Source organism: Lissotriton vulgaris, chromosome 12 (genome assembly GCF_964263255.1).
Source record: "Lissotriton vulgaris chromosome 12, aLisVul1.2, whole genome shotgun sequence".
Lineage (NCBI taxonomy): Eukaryota > Metazoa > Chordata > Amphibia > Caudata > Salamandridae > Lissotriton > Lissotriton vulgaris.
Window position 1 is genome coordinate 30,964,728 of NC_141700.1, and position 12,360 is coordinate 30,977,087.

The 12,360-nt window shown below is 43.7% G+C and overlaps 1 protein-coding gene across 1 annotated transcript in view; it reads left to right on the top strand.

Moving 5' to 3' along the window:
• Positions 1–2,769: 2,769 nt before the first annotated feature.
• TMEM161A (transmembrane protein 161A) overlaps positions 2,770–12,360 on the top strand; it is a 39,515-nt gene continuing 29,924 nt past the window's right edge. Inside the window, exon 1 of the mRNA XM_086946861.1 lies at positions 2,770–2,892. Within this exon, the coding sequence (XP_086802987.1) occupies positions 2,890–2,892 (3 nt within the window). The 5' untranslated portion in view covers positions 2,770–2,889. The remainder of the gene's footprint in view (positions 2,893–12,360) is intronic.

Below are 12,360 nucleotides of genomic sequence, written 5' to 3' on the forward strand. Positions count from 1 at the left end.
GCGCTTTGGTTTCCCATTTAAAACCTTCCTGTCCTTCCAGTTCAAATTTCTGTTTAGCGCCGGGAAGCCCTTTTTGGGTATCTGTCGCGCTCTATAAACTAAATAAATAAATAAATAAATAAATAAAATAAACCTTATACTAGAAAGTCCTGCAAAATGCCTGACCCTGCGGACCTGACTGTCCAGCAGTAGTGCTTGGCAAACCTGTATTAAGATGCCCACGTTGCTGCCTGACAGATATTCAGCACTGGGACACCCCCGAGCCTGACGCCTGGGGAATTCAAAATTAAAACATTGCAAACTATGAGTAACCTCAAAGGAACAAGAGAGATTTTCTCCACAAGGCGGCATGCAAAGAGACAGACAGCGATAAGTCTTTACTGTACATTAGTTGATGAGGCTGGTCTGAGGAAAAAACTGACTGCATGGCAGGCGCTGTTCGTGGTCCGGGTGCAAACAGATGCAGACGGGCTTGCCTTTAGCACTCCCATGCAGCTTCCTGCATTTCAAAGAGCTGGGGAGAACTAATAGCCCCGCCCACTTCCAACCGCTGAAGTGCTCAACTCAGGAAAGGAAAAAACCAGAGTGGAGCGCAGGAGGAAAATAACAGTCAAACACCCCCAATGGAGATTCCACATCCCACACCGCCGGACAACCATTCCCCTCCCAAAAGATAATGAAAATGTTAGGTCACAGAGAGAGTCCTAAGCACAAAGTACCACGTGCTAGAACCATGTTAAAAGCAGCGTTATGTCAAAAATAAAACCAAGCCCAAAAGCAAAAGTGGAAACCCTAAGCAGCCCTCTCAAAGATACCCAAACCAGTCTTCTCCCTTCCTCCATTTGCTTCATCTCTCTTTTTCCAACCATTCATTCTCTGCCTCTATTTCTCTCCTGGCTCTGTCTTCTCTTGCTTCATTCTCCTGCTCCTTCTCTTTCCTTAAGGCCCCCACTGGGCACCTGAGATTAACTTCAAGAGCTTGCGAAAGTAACCGAGGCACCAGCAGGTACCCTGGGCTTTCAGTACCGGAATTCGATGCTTCCAGCACTTCCAACCCCAGGAATTACCTGGTGGGAAAAATGGCCAATCTGGGCCTGTTTTTTGGTCTAGAAATGTTGCAAGTGTGTGACCTGCCAAACTTGTCAAGCCTGCTAATCCAGATCGGTCTACAAATCTGAATTCTGGACACTTAATTCCACGTGATACTACAATTAAATGTTCCCTATTCAAAAAGAGTGAGTGGCCTGTCATTCTAATGCCATTTATCTGAAAGCCACAAATGTGTGACACCTTCCTGCAGTCCTGGCTTCAACAGCACTTTGAAGAATGGATTTTTAGGCCCATACTTACAGTATCAAAAGAGAAACAGAACCTAGATACGAAGTTGCCACGAATGGCAAGGTAGCAGATGCAGTGTCATCTCTAGAAGAGATGTTTAGGGTGGGCACACTATCAGCCACAGACTAGAACTGGTAGGGGTCCCCTGCAATTGTTAAGAGTGTGGGTGTGTGCAGTAGTATGGCTGTATATATGTTCTATGTATTTGCGTGCAGATAACTTTATAAATATATAGAAAGATACACATACATACATGCCAATAGACCCGATCCAGATGGGAGAATCCTGATGTTTTAAGCCAAATTCTGTTTTCTTTTGGCAATCTCCCACCTGAAATTGCCTCTGCTTCAATAAAAAGTTAATGGGGGAAATACAGTCAACCGATTACTTTTTACAAATCTCCCGCTTCCCTCTTCTAAAATGTTGGCATGTATGTACATACAAACTAATATTTAAACAGTTAAAGAAAACATATAAGCTGATGTGGTGCCACAAACGATTGCTGAACGGCAAGTACACCTAATGTGCCTAGAAAGGTACAGATATTTCTGTGTTGGCTTCTGGCACATGTGACATTTAACGACCCCTCCCCACACAGGCTAATGCATGACAGACTTTGCGCCTTTGCATACTTGCCAACATTTGGGGGGAAAATCCTACAATACTTTGCAGCACAGGGCTGCTGCAGAAAGTTATTGTTTGTGTACCAGATAGAAAGTTCTTGTGTGCGTACCTGTGTGTAATAAAGAAGAACAGTTTCTGCAACAATATTATATGGAACAGTCTCCAACTTGCAACTGCAAAAACAGGACTGGTGGCAACTATGCCTTTAATATTGATCTAACACTCCGCATACACTTCGTAGTCCCAAAGGAGATACGCTATAAAACTACACATCCCAGCAGTCACTGCGCGCAGCTTCCGCCAGCTGTTTCTCTTCTTCGGGAGCCGTCTGCCCTGGCCCGTCCGATGCCTCAGTGACGTACCCATAGAAATAGAAGAAAGTCTGAAATGGCGACGTTTTATGGGTAAGATCTCCTGATTCAGAGACAGCCCTCTCTGACCAGTACATCCATTACGGAGAGGCGTACTCAGAAGTAAACCACAACGGTTTATCAACAAAAATACATTATCAATCAAAATATTTCTGAAGGAAGGTTGAGACACGTATATAGTCATTTATACGAAAACTACTAACATTATAACAAGATTCTAAATATTTACAAAATTCACGTATGTATTTTAACGTTTAATTTAGAGAACCCCGTATGTATGTTTTATTATTCGTTTAATAGGATACCTTCTTTTTTCAAGATACTTTGAAATCTGTTCAGTGAAGGAAGCCAATGCCAGCACCATTCCAAGATGGCGTCCTCTGTCGCCTCATCAGTCCTTCTTCAGTTACTATTGCCTTAAAGGCCCTTCCCGACAGGCGTCTCTTGCAGCTGTTCTTTCTCTCCGGGCAGTGGACGCATGGCTGTGTCTTCGGGTACCTGCTCCTCTCCCGGTTTATCCGCTTTTCAATAGGAAAAAAAGTGGAAATAACTCAAAATGGTGAGTAAGATGTCTGCACCTCCTTGCGAGTGCTCGGCCTGGACAACGCGAGTCTGTCTTTTGTGTTTATTGTGCTGTGATTGTCATAACACTGTGAAAGGGGATGGTGAGCTGTCACTGGGGTGAGGGCTCCTTTAGACCCTCACCACACCACGTGCAGTCACTCAGCTCCGCCAGGCTCTTCCAGCTAGTTATTATAACTGCTCCATGTAAACTAGTTTGGGAGTTTTCAAATCTAAAATGATCACACTGTATTTAAAATATCTCATCATGGTAGTTAGTTTCACAAATATTAGTAAAGTGGCTAAAGTCCACTTGCTCTTCCCTACAATGTTTTTCTCAGACCTTAATTCCACTGTCTATACCGAGATCGGTACCCCTTTAAATCTCATTAGCTGCTGTGCTTTCTGTTAACTTATCTGATGTTTCCAAGTCATTGGGATACCGTTTTGTTTTAAAGCCCTTGGCTTTTCTATTCAAAGTCTTTTTTTGGGGGAATTGCACACAGTGGCTGAGACTGATAAAAAATGCACACATCACCATTAAGTAACGAACAAGGCAGGACGCGCTGAAGAGAGGTGCCCGAATCTGTAAAAGGATAAGCGCACTTCACTACTGCAAGGCCCAATGGCACAATATGCACAATATGATGCGATACCGAGGTAGCTTATGAAGGGATGCAGTTTTACTCATGATATCAAAATTGAAGCCCTGAAGAAATTTCCAGTGAACGAAACGCGTTGGCTTTGGCCATAAGCAAGATTATGTTTACTTCACTATTGCAAGGCCCCATGGCACAATATGCACAACATGGTGCGATACAGAGGTAGCTTATGAAGGGATGCAGTTTAACTCATGATATCAAAATTTAAGCCCTGAAGAAGTTTCCAGTGAACGAAACGCGTTGGCTTTGGCCATAAGCAAGATTATGTTTGGATAGCGAATTCATCAATAAATAATTATGTGCTTGACTACATTGTGGACCATCACAAGGTCATTGGAGGTGAGGATTTCTTAAGGACCATACTTTGATATTTGAATGGAATACACTCGTATCTAACATTGGACATTACTGTTCATTGGGTACAGTGCAACCGTGACGCTTCTCCAGCGCGCGCTTGGCCCGTTCCCTCGCTCTTGCTCGCATCCCACCCCCACCAGGCTTTGACTCTGTGATGCATGCAACCGTGACGCTTCTCCAGTACGCGCTTGGCCCGTTCCCTCCCACTCACTCGCATCCCGCACCCCCACCAGGCTTTGACACTTTGATAGACGCTATATAAATGACAGCGCTCACCCCCTTACTCAAAGTTTCTTTATTTACATTCGCTCTGTCTCTTCTTAACTCTCATTGCGCACTCACTACCTACTTCTCGTTCAAAGGCTACTGCTGCTCCCCCGCCCAACCCCTCCACCCCCCCAGCAATGCCGAAAGATTGTTTGGGTACTTCCACATAGTCTTTCCTCATTTCCTGCTGTGTCCATCCTGAATGCTAAGCCTGTATGGAGTTTGCCTGTAGTAGCGCTGCGCTACGTTACCTTTTTTTAAGCCAGCAGTGTCCCTACTTCAATGGTAAACGTTTGGACTGGTAAAAGGCTTATGTTAAAATCGTTTACATTTATTTATGTGGGGACGGTGTGGGAATGTACACTGCCAATGGTAAAGTCTAGATTCGCCATGTTTGCCTTGGAAAACACAACAAATAAGAGACCTGTGTGTAAATATTTGTGGCAACCTCCAGGGCAGGTTTAAACCGGAGACCGCAGCTCTACCAGCTTCTGGTAATCTGACTCCAAACATATTTTAAACCACCTCAGAATACAAATGTGTTTGGATACTATATATATATATATATATATATATATATATATATATATATATATATATATATATATATATATATATATATATATATATATATTAGTTTTATAGCATTTTTAAACACTATCGGCCGCCGAGAGCCACTCGGGCTGTACTGGAGTCTCAGAAACGTCATCAACAGTTGCCCTCTTACTCCAGGTGTATGATTTGTGGATGTGTTGTATACAGACAACAATCTTTTTTAGAAGGATTTAAAAATATTCTAGCTGGGACACTAAATTTAACCTAGACTTCTAGGTGATTCGTTTGTTTTACTATTATTTTGTGCAAGAGGTGAACGTTTTTTCAGCGTGCCAGCACTACATATTTGGCCTGAACTTTGTTTCCGCTACTATTCGCTGCTGACATGATTCCAAACCTAACCATACTATGCTGTTAGCTCCCTATGCCTCTCCCTCCAGTATGTATATTGTTAATGTATCCTCCAACTCCACCCTCCAACTCCACACTCCACCACGTCAGTCGGGGCCACCACCACGTCAGTCGGGGCCACCACCACTTCACTCGGGGACACCACCACTTCACTCGGGGACACCACCACTTCACTCGGGGACACCACCACTTCACTCGGGGACACCACCACTTCACTCGGGGACACCACCACTTCACTCGGGAACACCACCACTTCACTGGGGAACACCACCACATCACCACTCAGCACCACAACAGCACTGTCCTTGCTTGCTACCAACAAGCATTGCCAAAACAAATAGGACTCGCATTAGGAAAGTGTAAGCTATTGGCTTTGTGAATAACGATGCTATTAATTTATATATTTTCAAAGCCAACACATATTAAAAAAATGTGTCATTTACAATACCAATAGCTCACACTTTCCTAATGCGAAACCTATTGCATTGCAAATGCTTGTTAGGCGTGCTACCACAATACTGTGTTGTCTGTCCTGCTTCCAAGTATCATGCTGTACATATATGGCTGGGTTGCGAAGTAAGGCTAAGTTGTCAAATTGAAAAACTGAATAGAATTCTATATGGCACTTTACCTAAATGTTGACTTACACTTTTTTTGTCATGCAAGCTTTTTAATTGCAAAAATATCATTTTGCATCTGTTCCAACTTTTAAAAAAGTGGAATGCCTCACAAAATGTAAGGTCCGAAATGTAGACGTCTCCAGTAATATGAACAGGAGTGGTCACCTAAAAAATCTCTTGGTTGCCATCGAATGTAACATTTAGTGTACTAACTGGTCAGATTGGATTTTGTGGATGTGTGTCGATTCCCTTCGCTGCACAAGTAATATAAGAGAGATCTGAATTTGTCTTTTGACAGATGTGAGTAGTCTCCACCCGGCCCTGTTTTCTTTTCTCGCATTCTGGTAATTGTAATGTAGGAATATGTGTGTAGGTGCCAAGAGGTGGTTGTGTCTCCTGTGTGCCCTAAATCGAGTAGTTTTACTTAGTCACTGAGCGCACTCATATAGTGGATATTAAGGTACAGACACTCAAATGTCTCAAATTTACCAGGAAAGGCACACTGACAACACCTCATCCCTCCTGACGTGCTACATGGACACCCTGAACGAGGGAGATGGGACACCTTGGGATGAATGGGCACATGTTTGGTGTTGTTGTGGTAATTGTGGTTACTATGAGGCCAACATTGTTGAATTTTAGGACTTTTGAGGCTTTATACCATCTTTTTTTGCAGAAGTATACAGCAGATGTCCTTCTGTTGCCAGCCATAATAAAAGCAGACATTGGCATAGCTGATAGGTCCAACCTATGCAAAAGCTATTGGCTTTGTCAATTGGTTTTAGCTATGGCGTACAGCTTCGCGGCTGCTGTGCAGCGTGCCTGAAAGTAAAGTGAAAAAAGGTATGTGATGCGGTTAGCACTAGCTGCATCATAGTGCTTTCTTTTCTTTACTTTCAGCCATATTGCACATCAGCCTGGCAGCTGTATAACATGGTTGAACAAAACATTGACAAAGCCAATAGCTCTTAAGTAGGTGAGACCTATTGCCTTTGCCAATGTTTGTTTTATCAGACTCATGATGGGAGTGAGTGCATTGACCCACTGCAGCACAGCCTTTCAAATCGGCTACCTCGTACTGCACGATCCCCTCGAGACATGTTGTAATAGTCACTGGCATAGTGCGCTCTCGTGCGTTATGATTCATGCTGCATTTACAGATGTGTTAGGAGAAAATGAATGTTTGGAACTCTTTGTGTGTGGGCATTTACAGCCCAGCAGCCAGATGCCAAAAGGGTGTGTGTAGTACATTTCCTGGTACTTACCTGTATGTGCAGCTGGATGTTCTGTAGATCTTTGGAAGGAGAACCTACAAAAAAAGCTTGTTGCCTCTGCTGCCAGAGCTCACCAGAATGATAGGGCTGCTGTTCTCCCACGTGACTGCAGGCTGAGGGAACTGAGCCTCTTGATAGAAAGGTTTCTCTGTTGCGAGTCAGACAGATTTATGAACATCAAGGCAAATCCAGACCGGAAGACTGGCCACGGAGAGAACTGGCACGACTTGTTTTGCACATAAATAGACCCAAAATAAGCCCATTCCTAACAAAATGCAAAGGAGCATTTCAGTGAGCTACCAGCTATCGCTACTCCATAGTGCTTTTTTCAACAGGGGGCCGGGACCATCAAGCAAGGTTGATGGGGAGGAGCGCGGGGGCAGCAACATGGAGAAGAGCTGCTTTTCACACCATAAGTATTTGATCCTCAAAAGTGACGGCAAACGAAATGTGAAAAAAAGCATTGGCAAATATGTAGTGCTTTGGCGCTACCAGCTATTGATGCGCCTTAGGCCTTTTTTTGGGCAGGCAGGCAGAACCGTCAAGCAACGACAATAGGGGTGAGTAGGAGGGTAACAACCAACACCAACACAGAGAAGGGGTTGGATGAAGAGGGAAGTACAAATAGTACTCGAACCATAACACGAGTAGCAATGGACACTAAAGAGATTCAATCTGTGCTTAGTCCATGAACTACAGAAAAAGGAAGTGGCTTTGGGCTGGCACTGGCCAGTTAGGAAGCAGAAAGGAAGAGTGACAATGCTGTCAACAAATGGTAAGTAATGGGCGGGCGCCAAGCCCTTAATTGTAAACAATACCCCTTGCAGCAACAGAGCATGCGTGCTCTCAGGCGAGACCTAATAAGGATTTGTGTTTCATTGTCATCAGTGCTGTAAGTCCACAGGGAGCAAACCTAGAATACATATCGCATAATGCATCCAGTTGTCAATCGAAATCAGAAACATAGTCCTGAAGACCGGGATCAGGATGAAACCCTTGCTCTACGACAAACCTCAATCAAGGCGAGACACGCCTGGATTGCTTACTGTCTAGGTCAGGGACATGTGACCGAGCATTTGGCATCTGGCTGTTCCTTTTAGGGTGGGTTTGTATGATTTGCAAGTGCTTGTTCCACATTTCTAATTCCATGGGAGAGTTAAACATTGACTTAAATGCTGTCTGAAAAATTCCCAGTAACACATGGTCGGTCATAAGCTAAATTTATTACATTTCACACAATTGGACAACAATACACTTTATAGTTTACTTTGTATGCATATCGGTATTTGCGGGTTAGGGGGGGGTTGGCCTATATGATTAATATTTTGTACGTCACAGGATTTACATTGGTGGAGAAGTGTGGCTCAATGATTAGAGTGGCAGACCCTGATGCAGAGGTCTGGCCCAGGACAAGGGTTCAATTCCCCGCCTCGGCGGGTCTTGGGCTCAAAAATTCCATGGACCTGATAATTCTCGCCTCGGTGCCTATTCCAATCATGGAGTCCCACTCTGCAACTCTGGGCAATAGCTTGCTTAATCTCCACAACGGCCCCCACAACGCTAAGGATGCCTGGCCTCCACCTTGGGGTGCCCAGGAGTGGACGCCTCACAGGGAAAGCCAGGATGGGTTCCACAGCGGTATTCGTTCAAGCGCCTTGAGACCCTTGCGGGTGAGTAGTGCGCTATACAAGTATCAATTTACATTTACATTTCTGAATTAAGAGGACTTGAAATTCCTGCTTTGTGTGTTGTGACACCTGCCAAAATTGTAATAACTTTGTAACATTTAGATCATTCCTTTTAGTTGTCTATAAAAAACTTAACCCCTCCACTCAGTCAGTTTCCGCTGTTCACACCCCAAAAAACGAAGAAATTCCTATTTGTGGGTAGCTGGACCACATCCCTATGTGGCTTACAGGCAACCCCTAATTCCACAACTTCACTCAGTGAAGGAAAAATGCATGTATGGTTCAGTCCTTCCAGACCTGCTCAGTAGCTCCATGTCTTGTGAAACCTGCAGCCAGTCCTGGTGTCCTAATCCACAGCATATTTCATTCTGGGACTAGCTGTTCAGTTTTATTTAAAAATTTGGCTTAAACTTTCTAATATGACAAGTGGTGTTGGCTACAATGTGTCTGAAGGGCTTACACATGACCGGGGCCACCATCCCCTGGGCAACTAGGCCTTAAGGCAGAGCGCGTGCACAATCTAGGTGCTGCTGACTAACAGGGGTTTAGGAAAGGCTACAGCTGGACAAAAACTATTTCTAAATTTGAAACTTGAGTAGCCTTTCTGGAGCCTTTTTACCAGTAGTAGAAAATAGTTTTTATTTTATTTTCATCACACAGTTACTCTATAATGTAATGCATGAGCAAACCAAATTTACGTTGACTGGGCAAAAAAAGCATATTTTTGGTAAAACAAGATTTTTTTTATATTCGTTCTGACGAGGTCTGATTCAGCTTACATTAGAGTGCTGTGGCTCAGTCAAGAAGGGACGCCTTGATTTTTGAGTCTACTTAAATCGCTGATAAGATAGCACAGTGGGTTGAGGAATTGTGGTAGAGGTTTATTTATAGCCGACAAGTTGCATGCAAAGACTGCACGACCTTTCATTCTTTCAAGATTATAAAAATGAATGCCACTAAGTTGTTTAATTATAACTATTACTAAGCACTGTGTAAATTAATGTGGCGTGCTATCTAAATGTTTAATATTGATTGAGCATGTATTCCAGGTCCTTGGAATTCTACATTATGTCATGATTGTGGAGTCTTCATGGGACTTTGAATGGGTTCCCAGATTTGCCTGGAAAAGGAGTTTCACAAACATGTCCTCCTGAGGACAAACGCCTGCTGGCCTGCGACCTTTGTCGAAAATAATATTTTAGAGTGAGCTCTTACCACACCTGCTGTATTTTCATGTTTTTTATGCTATAAATTCTGCTTTGTGCTTTCGGCAGGAATTGTTGCCTTAGAACACCAAAGCATGTGGGTAAATTTGTAGTTTAAATACAGGGAGCATTATGCAAAATAGATTTAAAATATAGGTATTGGTTACGATTTGTTGGAAGATCATGGTCTGTGTGTAATCTGTTTACTTAGTGTAAAGTAACTTAAAGGCTTTTTTTATTACAAGAGCTACCATCTTTTTCAGACTATAAAGACAGGGTAAATTTGTTTATCTAGTATGGCTATGGCCTTCATGAATCAACATGCCTGATGAAGAGCTGGTACCACCAATTTAATTCAGACTGAAACAGTTTGCCTGGCAGATTAGAGTCTTTCAAGGCAACTTGAGCAAGGCTGTGGTGCCAAGTGCTTACTGCTGACTCCTTCCTGATCACAAGATAAGGAGAACATTATGATCCTTGTGCTCACAAGAGTTTGAAAGTGGTTCTTAAGTAGGGTGTAGCTGTAAATTTTGCACGGCCATGATTTTCCCCTGTCACGTTTCAGCACGCCTAACCTTCCAAAATATTTTGTGGGGTAAATGTGCTGAAAATAATCCAATATATGTGGGAGTTGGAGTCTGATAATTGTCCCCATTCCAACCCCACAGTTGCAGGAGACTGCTAAGCAGGGTCCTAATTACACTGTGTAGGCCTGTGCAAATCTGTTTTCTATCATGTCCTCTCCTCCTTCATTCTGGAAAAAATGAACTGTAAAACGGGCCATTCAATAGTAGCTGCATTTTGTTTAAAAAGAAATAACTTCATCCATTATATCATCCATATAATTTGAACCCAAGCTTCTCGGTCTGTGATCTAAGTTGAGCAACAAGTGATTTCACCAACCGAGCAATTTATCCAGCAGCCCTTGAATTACCTCTAAAATGACGGTCATCAGCTACTTGGGGGAAGTCTGGCTGGAAATGCCCAAGGTTTAACATTTTTAAGATGGAAAAAACTGAATTTGGAGAAAGAAAGGGTTAAGCTTATAAATAGTTTGAAAATGTTAAACTGCATTTTAATTGACTTGGGCTCACATCACAAGAAACTATGTCTTCTGAAGCATATCGCACTATAAATTTACTCTTGGTCTGGAGGAATTTTGTCACGACAAACAGTCCCATTGTTACAGGATACATTGTGGAAATCGTTGGAGTAACATCTATTTCTACATCCTGGTCCCCCCAGACTGTAGGCTTTTTATGATCGCTTTGGTGTAATTCCACTTTTAGGGGTTACTGCTAAGCGCAGTAGGCCCAGACTGTTACTACCTTGCGCAGGGCTCTTTCTCGGTGGGCTGGCAAGTGCAGGATAGTTCTCTGCTGCTGGGGGGCTGGTTTTGATGAAAATATATCTGTAAGAGACATATATTATTTATAGATTCCTTACCCTAGAATTACCCCCAGACGTTAAACTGGATCCGGGGAATTTTTTTCTCAGCAGTACCCCTGCGCGTCGGTTTGTAGCGTCGGTCGACTCCGCATTCGTCCTTGGTGTCATGATTGCCGGAATGACGTCACTGTATCTACTTAGACGCCACCTATGCACTGAGACGTCTGATTTAAAGTGAGTCTCCTTCTCTAGTAGTCAGGTCACAGAACAGGGAGGATGGGTGGGGCGGATAGTAATTTATACCGAATATATGTCTCTTACAGATATATCGTTACCGAAGGTAAGTAACTTGTTCATCTGAAATTAACTATTAGTTATAGATTCCTAACCTTAGAATAGATACCCCAGCAATACCAACGCTGGAGGTGGGTCTGCGACCTAAGTTCACATCAGAAAGTTCTGGAGAATTGAACGGCCAATGAAGTCGTCTCTCCGGACTTGACTATCCAGGCAATAATGTTTAGTGAACGTGTGCAGTGAAGCCCACGTGGCTGCCTGGCAGATATCACAGAGGGGGACTCCACGTCCCAAAGCAGTCATGGCTGCCTTCGCCCTTGTGAAATGGACACGCAGTCCTACCGGCGGCTCCTTTTTCACCAAGGAATAACAGATTTTAATGCAAAGCACGACCCATCGAGAGATGGTCCGTTTTTGCACAGCCCGACCTTTCTTGGCGCCCACATAGCCAACAAAGAGTTGATCGTCCACCCGGAATTGTTTTGTTCGATCCAGATAAAATGATAGCGCACGTTTTAGATCCAGAAGGTGGAGTCTCTCCTCCTCCTAGGAAGGGTGCGGGCGAGAAGAAGGTGCGCAGAGTGATGGTCTGTCCTAACCTGCCCTGATGTTCCAGCCATGTCCAAAGGTGGAGAGCGGGTCCATGACCCCCCAACCTGTATGTTGCAGTACCACATGGCGGTGGTGTTGTCCGGGAACACCTGCACTACCCTTCCTTTGACAGACCGAAGCAATGTCTTC